General features: G+C 49.5%; 1 protein-coding gene across 2 annotated transcripts; it reads left to right on the forward strand.

Moving 5' to 3' along the window:
• Positions 1–1,683: 1,683 nt before the first annotated feature.
• Mzf1 (myeloid zinc finger 1) lies at positions 1,684–13,915 on the forward strand. 2 transcript variants are annotated; one of them, XM_028781871.1, is made up of 6 exons: positions 1,684–1,962; positions 3,233–3,659; positions 4,036–4,219; positions 4,609–4,679; positions 4,799–4,922; positions 11,493–13,915. In XM_028781871.1, the coding sequence occupies exons 2-6, from the start codon at positions 3,273–3,275 to the stop codon at positions 12,923–12,925; spliced, it is 2,199 nt and encodes a 732-aa protein (XP_028637704.1). In that variant the 5' UTR covers positions 1,684–1,962; positions 3,233–3,272; the 3' UTR covers positions 12,926–13,915. The 2 variants fall into 2 exon arrangements, with proteins under 2 accessions (XP_028637704.1, XP_028637705.1); XM_028781872.1 differs by lacking the exon at positions 4,036–4,219.
• Positions 13,916–15,780: the final 1,865 nt, after the last annotated feature.

Raw genomic sequence — 15,780 nt, forward strand, 5'->3', positions numbered from 1 at the left:
TCACGCCCTAATAAACAACCTCGCAATTGCTCTGGTACATGGTGTCTCGAGCAGATTACTGGGTGGTCGTGACTTTCTGAGACTTGAGAGAGGGTCTCCCCTCTGCGCAGGTCTTCAGTGTGGCTCAACCCTAGAACACACCTTTAATCCAAGAGCTTTCTGCTTGGGTATTGTAAACACAATTAAATAAAGTCAACCATAGGTCAAGAACAAGAAGCCAGTTGACAGAAACTTAACATGGACATATTAAGGAAAACAGAGAGAGAGAGAGAGAGAGAGAGAGAGAGAACTGAACAGCAAGAGAGGAGATTGGTGGTAGGACTTCAGCTGAGAAAGAAGGTCACCTGGGTGCTTTTTCTGCCTCTCTGAGCTACCAGATTTTCACCCCAGCATCTGGCTTCTGAATCTTCATTAGTAAAAATCAAACAATTGAGATGTTGTTTAAAACAACAACAACAGAGCTGGAGAGATGGCTCAGCGGTTAAGAGCACTGACTGCTCTTCCAGAGGTCCTGAGTTCAGTTCCCAGCAACCACATAGTGGCTCACAATCATCTGTAATGGAATCAGATGCCCTCTTCTAGTACATCTGAAGAGAGTAACAAATGTACTCATATACATAAAATAAATAAAAATTAAAAACAAAAACATGTATGCCACAAGTAAAACAGAAAGGTAGCAATGGTAGTTCCAAGAAGATGCAATGAATGAATCTGAAATAAAACAAAAGGTTGGATGTAGGGATACTACCTTCCAGTGATGTGCTGGGCAGAACTCATTTGTAACCTGTCAGCTTCTCGAGTCAGTTTCTACCAGAATAGTGTTATGACTTCAATCACAGATAAAGAAAGGGGAAAAACTGCTATGTTTAAGTAGTCAGGTGTCCCAAAATTGTTTGGTAAACGATGCTAGGAATCTAGAGGCCTCTCAGTCCTCTTTCAGGTGTATTGTCTGTGTGTGTGAGTGTGTGTGTGTGTATGTGTTCTCTGAAAATGTTCTCCCCACACGCACATCTTTTTGTTGTCATCTTTCAGTCTTTGAAACCTATCAGTCCGTCTCTATTAACATCTTTACTGTATCTCTTAATTTCTCCCTGCTTCCCATGTATTCTGATCGGTCCCTAGCGTTTCCATGTCTCACTTCCCTAATCCAAATCCCTTTCTGCTTCTCTCTTCTTCCTCCCGCTAAATTTTATGACATGACTCAGGTCCGCTCTGATTCTAATGAATGAACACCCTCCTACCTTTTCATTCACACCTATATCTCTGTGTGTGTTCACTTACATTCACTGTCTCCCTAGCATCCAGTCTCCGACCTCACAATTTTCGCGCCCCTCTTCTTCTCCTTCCCCTGACACTGTATACGGGTATCTCTGCCTTCCTGCATTGACATCTCGTTGAGTATTTGTGTTCCTGTCCCCTCCCCTTGGCCTCGCCACAGAACCGGACCTTTCCTAAACCAAGCAGCCTAGTCGTTACCTAGGATACCACCAGGTTTGGTCCCCTACCATGGAGACCTGCTCAATCCTACCCACCGCGCAGAAATACAAAAGAGATCCGGTAGTGCTGCATTTGCACACACACAACACCCTTCCGAGTCCCAGAAAGCATTTTGCTAAACCTTTCTCTCAGTGCTTCAGGAGGTAGCGCAGCAGACGCTCCTCTGGAACCGGTGGTTGCCATGGAGACGGAGAGGCTGACGGCGTCCTAGTGAGAGCGGTGATTGGCGCAGAACCCTGCAAATCCCGGGAAGGCCCGTAGAGAACTGACCAAAAAAAAAAAAAAATGTGGTGGGGGGCATGCGCGGTCTGGAAGGCGGTGCTACCATCCGTTGCCCCCCGAGAGGATTGTGCACGTCGACAGGGCCCTGACGCCTGGATTCGAGACCGGGAGTGTGGGAAGAGACGGCCAGGAGTGCGACCTGATTATTGCCACCAGCGCAATCCCCTGGGGACGGGAAGAAGGGTAGAAACGGAGGCGGGGTGGGGGAAGGGCAGAAGGGCTTGGAGCTGCGCGCAGAGCTGTCTGGGAGATGTAGTCTGGTCTGGAGGAAGCGAACGGGAATGCGCATGTTCACGAATGCACAGCCACCCTCTGAGCACTGAAGGGAGGCTGGGAGTCCCTTCACCGGGAGGCCTTGGGAGGGGACTGGGTAGAGTGGACTCTGGGATTCCGGCTGTCCAGCTAGACCTGGAGCATTGGCAGGGCCCCAGGAATTCCCTGCAAGCTGGCCCAGTGCTCTCGCGCTAGCGCGCTGATCTCGCTGCTCGCCACCGTTGCCACGGCGACTGGACACATTGGCACCCTAAAGCGGTGATGCTCGCTTAGACTTCTGGGAAATGTATTTCCGGAACCTCCTCTACTTGCTTAGTGGCTGTTCCAAGTTTCTCTCAGGGTTTCCAGTTGACTTAGCACCCTAAGGAGCAGAGATGTAACCCACAGAAATCAAGCTGCCTCTAAGTTGATGCCACCCCAATAAAAAAAATTAGATTTTCACAAAATCCCAGTTGCAGAAAGTATCATGGGAGAAGTCAATCCTATTTGCATGTGAGGAAACTGTAGTTCACATAGGCACAGCAAAAGTAGTATCCTTGCAGACTGTTGGCCCAGTGGTTCAAAGGCCTTGGAGGATCCCCCAGAAGTCCTCCAGTCACCTCCCAAACCCAGCTAAATTAAAGCGCTGAAGATGTGTATCGCTGTTAGATTTGATGAGTTAACTTCTGGAATTGGAAATATGTGGAAAGGTGTTTGCCTGAGAGAAGCTGAGATGGGGGTCAGGTGGAGTAGGGCTTTCCCCTAGACACCACACTGGGAGGGGAATGTTGGGGCCTGAGAGAGGGGCCAAGTCCAAGACTGGGTAGAAAACATTAAGAGACTTATTGGGAGTCCGGGAGGAGGCAGCAGTGGTACTGATGTCCGGATGCAAGTAGAGAGGCAGCTGCTGCTAGGGAAAAGAGATGTTTCTAAGCTTAAGCAGCAGCCTGTATTTAGAACAGAGTAAGCTACCAGACACTACATAGGCCCGGCTAAAAGGAGGTCTACAAAGCACGTGGCACATAAAGAGTTCCCACGGGTTTCTGGGGTGTGGCTGGCCTGTCAGTGCTTGTTCCCTCAGATGTCCTCTGCGTGGAGAAGGTCTCAGGATCAAACAACATAGCATGTGGTAGGCACTCAGTAAGCATTCACTGCCCCTGGCTGTCCTTATTACACCTGCCTCCTACTGTTGCTTCCCTAGGGACAGACACTGGCCTCAAAGACCTGATCTGATACTCCTGATGAGACCCACCTCAGGCCGTGCAGCCCCAGAAAATGAGCCTGCTGTGGTGAAGCTGGAGGACTCTGACAACAACGATGAGAGAGAAGGTACATTGTGGGACCCAGGCCCTGAGGCTGCAAGGCTACGCTTCCGGTGCTTTCGGTATGAGGATGCAATAGGTCCTCAGGAAGCCCTGGCCCAGCTCCGAGAACTGTGTCACCAGTGGCTACGCCCAGAGATACACTCCAAGGAACAGATGCTGGAACTCTTGGTGCTGGAGCAGTTCCTAGGTGCACTGCCTCCTGAGATCCAGGCCCATATGCAAGGGCAGTGGCCGGGCAGCCCTGAAGAGGCTGCTGCCTTGGTTGACAGACTTCGATGGGAGCTTGATGGACCTCGGAAATGGGTGAGTCAGTAGCTGAATAGAAGGTCGGGGCTGGAGCATTGTCATGTTTTGCCTCACTCTAGGAGTGCCATGCCCAGCCAGACATGCTCCTTGGTCATACAGAAGTGTCCACCTATAACAGATCCTTTGTGAGGCTGTTCAGGACAAGAGCCCATACCTGTATGACCTGTCATCCCCAAAGCTAGATGAGACACAAAGGGTACCAAGCAATCCCCTGTTACAGCAAATAGTCCTTTTGCTTTCTGCTAAGGATCGAAAGAGGGGAGGGGGAGGTTTAGGACTTTGGAGGAATTAGTCAGTCTGCATTGGAGTCGGTGCCCATAGACCATGGGTTGTACCCAGCCCCACACTCTCCCTGGTCCATGCATCTCCATAGGTCACAGTCCAGGTGCAGGGCAAGGAGGTCCTATCAGAGAAGATGGAACCCTCCAGCTTCCAGGCTAGACCTCACATCAACCTTCAGACTCCAGAGCCTGGGGCTGAGACTCCCCCAGATGCCATGCAGGAATTGCCGCTGAACCTACAAATGAAAGAGGAGACAGAGTTGATGGAGAATCCAGGTGAGAGCAGGCAAAGTGGGCAGGGCCTAAAGCCTAGCTGGGCAGAGCTACTCCACTGAGCCAGGCCCTGCTAGATGAAATAGTTCCAGTGTGCCTCTGGCCTTTCTTTTCCCCCCCAGTCCAGCCTGTACAGGCACTGTCCCTGACCACCACAGCCCCGTTTCCAAGCATCATGGGACAGGCTGACCCACAGAGATAGAGATGCACAAACAGCGCTTCCAGAAATCCCTATTGGACTTTATTCCCACTAGGCCCTCAGCGTCCCTGCCTTGTCCTTCCCAGCTTTGAGAGTGTGCCATAATCTCCCTTATGTCTGGAACCTAGCAGCATCTACCACCTCTGAGAAAGGTGGAAACTTTCTTGAGCTGCCTGCCACTCTTTCTCCCCAGAGCTCCTGGAGTCTGGGCCTCTTCCTGCTGTTCAAGAGGCTGCAGCCACTCTCCTACCTAAGGAGGCCCAGGTGAGACCTATACAGAATGGAAGCAACCCTGTGCCCTGAGAGCCTATAATGGGTGGGTGTCAGATAGGTCCTATGAAGCCAGCCCAGGCACAGTCCAACATTGACCGCTGTGGTTTCAGGGCCATGGGACAGCACTGGACCAGACCTCTCCTCACAGCAACACTGAGCCTGAGGTGCCCCCATGGAGCGAGGAAGACCCTATGCCCCTGTGGCATGAGGAAGTAGGGGGCATCTTTTCACCAGGTTAGTGAGATGGACAGGGTGGGACTGAGCCCTCCTCCTGATCCACTCCATCCATGAGCTTTCTGTCCCTACTCAAAACAGTCCAGTCACTGCAGTGCCTCATTTAGCCTTCTCTGCCACGGACCCTTTGGCCCTTTCTGACTTTGTCTTGAATCATCCTACCTTCCTGAAGACAACCTCTCCCAGTCATGGCATTCTTCATGGCCTCCACCTTGCCTATTGGATAACAGAGTAGGGAAGTTTGGGACCTAGCGAAGAGAGCTTACTAGCAGGCAAGGCAGTAGTAGTTCTGACACAGCATAGGCAACTACTGAGGACAGAGCTGAACCATGCCTGGTCATCCAGACTCCTGTCTTGGTTTACTTCTGTGCATGCACCATCCTGTGAACTCTGGTATGGGAGGTCAAACTCTGAGAGGATACAGATCGGAAACACATTTGTCTAGCCCTTGTTAGACAGTTTATCTTTGCATTGTTGGAGCTCAGGGATTGTGCATGCCAGGTCAGCACACTTTCACTCAACTCCACCCAGCTTCCCACCGATGGATTCTGGACAAGAACTCTACTGTTGAGTCATGCCTCCAACCTCTCCCTGGCAGATTCTAGGCCTTTGTCCCACCACTGAGCCATGTGTTAGCCTCCCCGCCTTGGCTGGAGTTTTACCACTGAGCTATGCCCTCAATCCCAAAACTGTTCTGTTGGACTCATTCTCAGGAATTCTTTTTAATTGTTGCTGTTGATAGACCCTCTCCTTTTGGAACTCACATATCTCACTAGTAGGGAATTGTCTTGAAATGTTTCTTGGAGCATGATGTGATTGATGGAGGCTCTTGGGCTCCGGGATGGTCCTCTAATGTTATCATTCCAGTTTTTGTGTATATCCCTCTTTGTTGTGAGTTCCAGCACGTGGTGTGTATCATAGCACACACATAGAGTTCGTATGGCGAACTGCAGGAGTCAGTTTTCTCTCTCCATCAAGATCAAACTCAGGTCATCAGGCTTGGCAGCACCCTAAGGCAGAAAAGAGCATCCAGCCTAAGCGCCTGCTGCGTCACAATTCACCTGTCCTGACCAGCCCTGTTTGTGTTGCACAGGGAGGGACCACTTTGTCCGGCATGGACCCGCTTCCCTCTTCATCCACAGCTCCAGTCTCTCAGCTCTCCTGCAGGCACACTGGCAACACTGCTTCAGGCCCCCCTGGCTGCTTCCTCCTCCTTGGGCTGCTCTTGCTGTAGACAACCATACCTCTTGCTTTCAAGCATCAATTCATCTTTGCCTCCATAATTCCTGACATGCCCCTCGGCGACTTACCTCATCCTCCATCTGCGTCTTCTGTGGCAGATGGAGTTTTGTGAGAGAGGGTCCTGTTTTGTTTTGAGACGGGGGTCTACTATGTCCTAGGCTGGCTTGGAACTCAGTATGTAGCTGAGATTGACCTTGAACAACTGATGCTCCTGCCTCTACTTACCAAGTGCTGGGATTACAGGAGTAGGATACATCTCCTGGTTTATGCAGTGTTGGGGATAGAACTAAGGGCTTCATGCATGCCACAAGCATTTAACCAGCTGAGACACGTCCTCAGCCCTATTAGTGATTTGGTGGGGGTGGTGGGGCAGTGGGGGGTTGTGTATATCTGTGTTTATGCACACACATGTATACCAGGGATTGAACCCTAGACTTTTGTACATGTTAAACATGCACTGTACTATTAGAGCTCTACTCCCAGAGATCTTTTTAGTACTTCATTATGATGCTACTTTAAATAAGGGACAGCATTGGCAGGCTAGTGACAAGCAACTTCTCTAAAGACACAGGCAGAAGTAGTTGATACACTGTGATACATCAGCAAGCAAGACTGTAAAGACAGCCTGTCTTCACAAAGCCAGTCTACTAGCTGCTTTGGGTAGCAGTATGTCCTCGTATGTGTAGTAATGATTTGACTTATCCTGAGTCAGAATTGGCTCAGCAGGACCACCCATCCTAAATCAGCATCAACACTTTGCAGCTAGGGCTTGTCGTACCTAGTTAGCAGGTAGTAGTCCAGGGGGCAAAAGCATGCTAATTTCACAAAGTTACAGGAGCTCAGAACAGTATCCATAGTTAATGCATTCACACGGTGGAAACTCCAAATGGTATGCAAAGAGTTCAACGGTGCAGTGCCCCATCAGCGTCCAGCAGCCAACAGAACAAATTCTGTGCCTTCCAGCAGACACAATATAATCAATCATACACTGCATAGCAGAGTATTAGTCAGCCCAATCCACAAACAATTATGATATTGCCAAAGCTTGATATGGTTCCACACATAGCACTTGGGAGGTGGAGGCAGGAGTTAGGCAGAAGCTAGAGGATTGCCGTGTCTTCAAGGCCTGTCTCTAAAGTTAGGGCTGGCAGGATGGCTCAAGAAGAAAGAGCACTCGCTCCTATGCCAGCAACTTGAGTTCAATCTCCAGGACCCACATGGTGGAAGGAGAGGAATCACTTCTCATGAGTCGTCTTCTGACCTCCACATGGAATACACGTTGCTATATATATGCACACACAGCAAAAATAATTATTTTAATGTAAAACCCAAAACCACTTGACAATATCTTTCTGTAGAGTTTTCCCTTTAGTTAACACATACCTGTACAACCAGGTGCTAGCCTTTTATGAACACAGTCCAACAAGTATAGAGTACACAATGAAATACTGTTCCGAAAGCACAGAGTAAACCAGAAATGGTAGCAAGAGGTTATGGGCCCTTAATCCCAACACTAGGCAGAGAAAGGCAAGCAGATTTCTGTGGATTTAAATACAACCAGGTCTACATAACAAATTCCAGACCAGTCAAGGCTATATAGTGAGACCTGTTGATTTATACCAAAATCAAAAAAGCAGAAAGATAAAAAGGGGTTTTTGGCCAGGCAGTGGTGGCATGCGCCTTTAATCCCAGCACTTGGGAGGCAGAGGCAGGCGGATTTCTGAGTTCGAGGCCAGCCTGGTCTACAGAATGAGTTCCAGGACAGCCAGGACTACACAGAAAAACCCTGTCTCGAAAAACAAAAAAAAGGGGGGGTTGTTTTGTTTTGTTTCTTTAATAGAGCTGGAGAGATAGCTCAGTGGTTAAAAGCACAGGTTGTTCTTCTAGAGGACCTAGGTTTGATTCGAAACACCCACATGGTGACTCAAAACTGTCCCAGAGAATCTGGCTGGCCATTGCAGGCACTGCACACACACAGGCATACATACAGGTAAAATTCCCCATACATATATAAAATAAAAAAATTTAAAGATGAAAGGGTTTTTGTTATTTGGAGTGTGTGTGTGTGCACACAAGCATGAAAGTGCAGTTTTTTTGGTTTGGTTTCTTTCTTTGATGTTGTTTTTCTCTGTGTTTCCAGGGAATCTTGACCCCACTTGTATTCAAAGCTGGCAACAAATTTATGTTAGTCTTTCTGCCTCAGACACCAAAAGTATCTGGGATTATAGGCATGCACCACTATGCACTGGCAAGAAAAGTTTAAAAAAAAAAAAGAAAGAAAATGTTTATAAAGGGCTGAAGAGATTGCTCAGCAGATAAGAGAGCATACTTTTTGCAAAGGACCAAGGTTGGATGCCTAGCACCCAGGTCAGGCAACCCCTTGTACATCCACCTCTAGGGACCCTGATACTCTCTTCGAGCTCTGACTTCACTGCATTCACATGCACATAGACATACACATATATACATACCTTAAAAAAACACAGAGACATAGTAGTGCACACTTCTAAGTGTTCTTAAGTACACTTTCAGATACGGAAGCCTGAAGAGCTCTATAAATTCGAGGCCAGCCTTGTCAACATAATGAGTTTCAGGCGAGCCAGGGCTATACAGACCCTGTCTCAAAATAAAAATAGTGTTTTAAAGTGAACAACCCTAGGGCTGGAAAAAAATGAATGCCTCACAACCATCTTAACTCCAGTTCCAGGGATCCAACACTCTCTGGCCTCCTCTGGCCCCAGGCATGTGCAAGATGTACAGACATACATGAAGGAAAAATACCCATACACACAAAATAAGCTTAAAATATATTTTTAATAAATAAGCCAGGCATAGTGACAGACACCTTTAGTCCCAGCACTTGAGAGGCAGAGGCACTTGGGAGGTTCCAGGCCACTGGTCTGCATAATGAGCTCCATCACAGCCAGGGAAGCATAGTGACACTGTGTCTTGAAATAAATAAATAAATAAATAAGAACAAATATTGCTTGGTGAGATGGTTCACCAGAATCCCCATGGTGAAAGGAAAAGATCAAATCCTCCAGGTTGTCCTCTGACCTCCACATGTGCCTTATAGGAGAAGTGTGTGTGCATGGCGTACACATATACACACACCAATAAGCAAATGATAGGTTGTTTTGGTTTTTTTTTTTCAAGACAGGATTTCTCTGTGTAGTTCTGACTGTCCTGGAACTCACTCTGTAGACCAGGCTGGCCTCGAACTCAGAAATCCACCTGCCTCTGCCTCCCAAGTGCTGGGATTAAAGGTGTGTGCCACCACCGCCCAGCTAAATGATAAGTTTTAAATATATATATTAAGAAAAAATGGGGGAGGCAGAGGCAGGCGGATTTCTGAGTTCAAGAGTTCGAGGCCAGCCTGGTCTACAGAGTGAGTTCCAGGAGAGCCAAGGCTATACAGAGAAACCCTGTCTGGAAAAACAAAAACCAAACAAACAAAAATCTCATGGATGCCCAAACGACCTTATTCTGATCCTGGTTTCATGCCATATGCTTGGTAAACAGCAGGGGTCGCCACAGGACTTCTCACAGCTCTATAGACTCCTGGCTCACAGTGGTCACTCCTGGGTCAACAGTTCTTTTGGATTGCTTCTCATTAAGTACTGGAAGACCCTGTTCACAGATCACTAACACAAGAAGAAACACAACTACTAAATAGGAATACTTAAAAATGGAATTCTTGGGATGGTGTGAAACACTGCTGTCTTAATTTATGTGAGGTTGTTTTTGTTTTTAATATAACATCTCATATAATTCACCTGGCCTTGAACTCGATTTGTTGACAGCCTTGAACTTCCACTTCTATCCCTCAGTATCTGGAATTGGAAGTACTTACCACCATTGCCGGTGCATTTTCTATTTTGATTCAGTTTTCCAACCCAACATGTGTTGTACCAGCAATGCATAGAAACTCTTAAGATTATGGAAACAAGGCTAGAGAGATAGCTCAGCGGTTAAGAGCACACTGGCTTCTCTTGCAGTCCCCAGCACCCACATGTCAGCATACAACCATCTGTAACTCCCATGTCAGGAAATCCAGCCTTCATCTCTGGCCTCTTCAGGCACTGACACCTCCTGGTCACACATACATGCAGCCCAAAACACCTATACATGGGGGGAAAAGGATGTGGCTCAGTGGTAGAATATTTGCCTAGCACCTGAGACCTCCTGGATTCAAATCCCATCTCTGGAAAAAAAAATAATAATTGCTGAGAACCAGAAACAAACTAGCCCTACTGTAAATCTTTCTAAGCAGTGACTAGCATATTCTATGGAGTCTAAACAATTAGTTATATTTTTTTCATGTTCATATCCTTCCACAGTGTGGTTGTCAGGCCACTGTTAGTTTATGGGAGTTCTGTAGTAAATTAATTAGCCCTTCGTCTCTGGAGAGTTGTTAGCTTGGCTTTGGATTCTGGTTTCCTTTGGTATATTGTAACTTATCTTACTTCCCTTGGGTGCTTCCTGGATTTTCTGTCACCCATTTTTATCTCCATCCCCAATGATCTCGGTGGATACTTCATCCCTCGATTATCTTCTTACAGGCTCACCCTGTAGTCCATTGTGCCTGAGGCTAGCACCTTGGAAGGCTCACTCTGTAGCAAGGAAATACTTCTACATAGACAGCTCCCATGTTGATCACATGTAGGTCATGTTCATCTCATCTCTAGCCCCCAAGCCTTCATGGAATCTCCTTGCCTGGGTCATCTCAAATGTGGCAAGCCTAAACCCAAGACTAAAGAACTACATTATTTTAATGAGGCCTGTTAATGTCACCTCTACCTTTTTTTTTTTTTTTTAAGATTTATTTATTTTATTTATGAGTACATTGTAGCTGACTTCAGACACACCAGAAGAGGGCATCGAATCTCATTATGGATGGTTGTGAGCCACCATGTGGTTGCTGGGATTTGAACTCAGGACCTCTGGAAGAGCAGTCAGTGCTCTTAACCGCTGAGCCATCTCTCCAGCCCTCACCTCTACCTTTTATTGAATCTATATTCTTCTCTGCATTTTCCAAGACCCTCATTGGGCACCTAAACTGGGCCCAACTGTCACCCCAGAATTCTTCCAAAAAAAGGTTCCCATCCCCGGACGACTTAAGTCAGATAAGAAAAGCCTTTACACACACCTCAGTGTTTCCCTCAGGGCTCTGCCCATCTCAGGGAAACTTGTTCAGATAGAACTACCACTCTTACCTCCTTTCTGCCTCACCAACCAGTTCCAAGCCTTTATAGTTCAGTCTCCCAGAGTTCCATGGGTTAGCACAGAAAGCCAGAGTCTCATAAAAGAATGGGTCCCGTTATGCAGGGTTTACACTGCAGATGGACAGCATCACAGCAGAGCCAGATACGGTGAGCCCCCACCTCCATGTCCCCTGGGATCTGGACATGGCTAGCTTCTCTGGACAGATGCAGTCCCCTACCAGGGAAGGTGGCTTTGCCCATTCCCTCGTACTCCCCAGCGACCCAGGAGGCGAACAGGACCCTGCCTGCGAGGATCCCTGCCCTAGTATGGGCCCAGCACTGGTGGCGACTCGCTGGCATGCCCCAAGGGGCCGGAACCCAAACCACCCTAGCACAGGGACTGGAGCGATTCGAGGCGGCCGCTGCGACGTGTGTGGCAAGGTGTTCAGCCAGCGAAGCAATTTGCTGCGGCACCAGAAGATCCACACAGGCGAAAGACCGTTTGTGTGTGGCGAGTGTGGCCGCAGCTTCAGCCGCAGCTCTCACCTGTTGCGCCACCAGCTCACGCATACTGAGGAACGGCCTTTCGTGTGTCGCGACTGTGGCCAGGGCTTCGTGCGCAGCGCCCGCCTGGAGGAGCACCGGCGCGTGCACACGGGCGAGCAACCGTTCCGCTGCGCAGAGTGCGGCCAGAGTTTTCGGCAGCGCTCCAACCTACTGCAGCACCAACGCATCCACGGTGACCCGCCCGGCCCGGCGCCGCCCATCCTGCCCCTCGCCGGAGTCCCCGAGCCCCCGGGCCCTTTCCCGTGCAGCGAGTGCTGCGAGAGCTTCCCACGACGCGCTGTGCTGCTCGAGCACCAGGCGGTGCACACCGGGGACAAGTCCTTCGGATGCGTGGAGTGCGGCGAGCGCTTCGGCCGCCGCTCGGTGCTGCTGCAGCACCGGCGCGTGCACAGCGGCGAACGGCCCTTCGCCTGTGCCGAGTGCGGCCAGAGCTTCCGGCAGCGCTCCAACCTCACCCAGCATCGGCGCATCCACACCGGCGAGCGGCCCTTCGCCTGCGCCGAATGTGGCAAGGCCTTCCGCCAGCGGCCCACGCTCACGCAGCACCTGCGTGTGCACACCGGTGAGAAGCCTTTCGCGTGTCCCGAGTGCGGCCAGCGCTTCAGCCAGCGACTCAAGCTCACGCGCCACCAAAGGACCCATACCGGCGAGAAGCCCTACCGCTGCGGTGAGTGCGGCTTCGGCTTCACGCAGGTGTCTCGGCTCACCGAGCACCAGCGCATCCACACAGGTGAGCGGCCCTTCGCCTGTCCCGAGTGTGGCCAGAGCTTCCGGCAGCATGCCAACCTCATTCAGCACCGACGCATCCATACAGGCGAGCGGCCCTACGCGTGCCCCGAGTGTGGCAAGGCCTTTCGCCAGCGGCCCACGCTTACGCAGCACCTGCGCACCCACCGGCGTGAAAAGCCCTTCGTCTGCCAGGACTGTGGCCGCCGCTTCCACCAGAGCACCAAGCTCATCCAGCACCAGCGCGTCCACAGCACTGAGTAGCTGTACGGCACCGAGTAGGTCAAAACACCTACAGGGTTATTGTGAGCCTGGCATCTCCCAACAGGCCGGAGTAGAGCCTGGGCTTCAATAAAGAGATGATGCTTCCCGAACCTGCACAGTTCCTCTGCCCACCTTACCGCTGTTTCCGTGCTGGTATAAGCTCTGCATGCAAGGCTTCCAGAGGGGACTACACACCCCCTCCCACAGCAGCCCTCCCACATCTGCTTTCTTGTGGGATATACTCTGTAGCATACTTCTGGCTTATACAGAGGGGATGCCCACCCTCAGATGGGGCAGAGTAGCCACAGTCACAGAGGAGGAAAGGGTTCTCTACATCTGCCATGGGACTAGACAAGAGAGAGGTCTACCAACTATGACACTGGTGGGTGACTGAAAAGGGTAGTCCAGCTGGGTGTGGTAGTACACATGTGTAACCCCAGCATTCAGGAGACTTAGACAGGAGGATTGCAGAGAGTTTGAGTTCGGTCTGGGTGACACCATAAGCTGTTATTTCAAATGCACATATTGAGTGTGGTGGCACATACATGTGACCCCAGCAGTTGGGGGATAGAGAGACAGGATAATTGCCAAAAGTTCAACAGGTAAGTCTATGAAACAAGTTCCTGGATGGTCAGAGTTGCATATCGAGAACCTATCAAACAAAACAAACAAACAAACAAAAACCTGCCAAAAACAGAAAATACAAACATGGTAGTGTGATGGCTCAAGACTTGTAACCAATCCAGCTATTCAGGAGGCTGAGGTAGGTGAACTGCTAGCTATTCCAAGGCCTGCTTGGGGCCCGGGGCTTTGCACTGGGATGGATCAGAGGTAAAGCCACTCGTCGTCAAGCCTGATAACCTGTGTTTGATCCCTGGAACCCACATGTTGGAAGGAGACAACCAATTCCTGAAAGTTGTCCTCTGACCTCCACAATCTGTGTTTTCTGGGTTATGTTTGCACATGCACATACACAAATAAATAAATGGGGAAAGAAAAAAAAAACTTTAAAGGAGGCCAGAGCTTGGAAGTTTGATAGGCTAGTATTCACCAGGCCCTGGGATAAATGCCTTGTGCTCCCCCTAGCCCCCAATTAGGTTTTGAGGAGCATTTTTATGAGTTGGAGAGGAACACTAGAGATGAGATCTCGGTTGCTGCTGAGAGGAGAGAGATGAACAGGAAAGAGAGGAAGAGCAAGAACCATGCCATTTGAGTCAGGGTCCCCAGAAAGAAGGCGGGTTCAGCAATGGGTGTCAGCAGTCAGCTGGATGGGAACAGAGGGCTGGGGTTATCAAAGAGAGTGAGAGACTGTCTGTAGTACCAGAGCAAGCACAAAGTTAGGATTTCTGCAGGTATCCAAAGCTTTCTGAGGTAGAACTCAGAAAACTGATCAGGCTTAGCAGTGAAGATCTGTAAGCAACTTCCCAGTGCTTTAAAGTAAAGTGTGAAGGGGGGTGGAACTTGGGAGTAGCCATTTGGGAGCTTTGATCGTTGAGCATCCTGTCCCAAAGTGATGGAGAATCCTGAGGAAGAACCTTTAAGGCTTTCTTCCCAGGGAGCTCAAAGGCCTGGCTCAGGGTGGTGTAGAATTCTATTAGAAAGGCCTTAGCTGCCAGGTGAAGAGATTGCTATACCTGCTGGCACCTGTTTCTCAGAAAGGCCTCTATGGAGTCTCTGCCCTACAGTGAAGCCCAGATAGACAAGTCTAGAGCCCAGAGGCAGGAATTTAGGTGGTATCTCAGCCTTTGTCAGGAGACAGGAACTCATGGTGTCTTCCCTGACAATCCCACCACATTCCAGAGCCTTGGGAGGACATGGGCCTCCAAAGGGGTTGCCTACCTCTCAGGCTCTCCATCTTGCTCTGAGCCAATTCCCATGATGACATTGTTTCCCTGTGCCCAAATCCACTGTCCAGTCACTTTCATCCTAACATCACCCCACCCCCCAAGCCCTCACACTGTCATAAGCAGGCAAAGCTTTCCTCTTGCCAGTGGGAGGAGCACTGAGGAGTGAACATGGGAGGTGGCCATGATACAGAATGGGAGGTTTAACATGGAAATTCAGACATGTCAAGTTTTTCCTACCCTCACGGGTTTGCAGCCAACAGGTACTAAGAAAGGTGAGTGGGACTCCCAAATTAGAGAGCACAGGCTGCAGGCCCAGGACCAGTTGCTCTATCCTATGGTATTTGTTCCCCTCACTCCAGCCACAGGCTCCTTCCGCCATGGCTCTGTTCATAGCTCTACTAGGGTCTCCTTCATCCTAGGAAGTCTTCAAAAGAGTGCATTCAGCAGGAAGTCGTAGGAAATACAGTTGACAGCAGTTTACATGATCCTGGACACTTTAGGCCTAGTGCTCCATGACATCTCCTTTGCAATAGCCATATTCCTTCCCATCTCACTGGTCATGACTTTGACACAGTTGTTCCACTTTTTCCAAGGGGTACTGGGGTACAAGTAGTCAAAGGAGTCCCATGTAACATGACTCAGCTCAGGCCCTAAGCCCCAATTAAGCCTTTTCTCTGGGTAGCTGTGTCAGATTGGCTCGGGCCTTGGCATCACCAGAATACCATTTTTTGTTTGTTTGTTTGTTTGTTTGTTTTTCGAGACAGAGTTTCTCTGTATAGCCCTGGTCGTCCTGGAAGTCACTCTGTAGACTAGGCTGGCTCAAACTCAGAAATCCACCTGCCTCTGCCTCCCGAGTGCAGATTAAAGGCGTGCGCCACCACTGCCCGGCTGCTAGAATACCATTTTAAGGGCAGTGTGTCCAAGCTACTTCTGTGCGGATAGTTTTAATTGTTCTTACCACTTCATCTTGACACTCCAAACATGGACCTAGCATCAAGGTCAAGTAGA

The sequence above is a fragment of the Grammomys surdaster genome, unplaced genomic scaffold (genome assembly GCF_004785775.1).
Source record: "Grammomys surdaster isolate TR1022 unplaced genomic scaffold, NIH_TR_1.0 576, whole genome shotgun sequence".
In the NCBI taxonomy this organism is placed as follows: Eukaryota; Metazoa; Chordata; class Mammalia; order Rodentia; family Muridae; genus Grammomys; species Grammomys surdaster.

Excerpts from the sequence above, each read along its gene's own strand:
- Mzf1 (XM_028781871.1), top strand. The coding sequence starts at position 3,273 with ATGAGACCCACCTCAGGCCGTGCAGCCCCAGAAAATGAGCCTGCTGTG. Across the intron at positions 3,660-4,035 it reads TTGATGGACCTCGGAAATGG|GTCACAGTCCAGGTGCAGGG; the intron begins GTGAGTCAGTAG and ends GCATCTCCATAG. Across the intron at positions 4,220-4,608 it reads AGAGTTGATGGAGAATCCAG|AGCTCCTGGAGTCTGGGCCT; the intron begins GTGAGAGCAGGC and ends CTTTCTCCCCAG.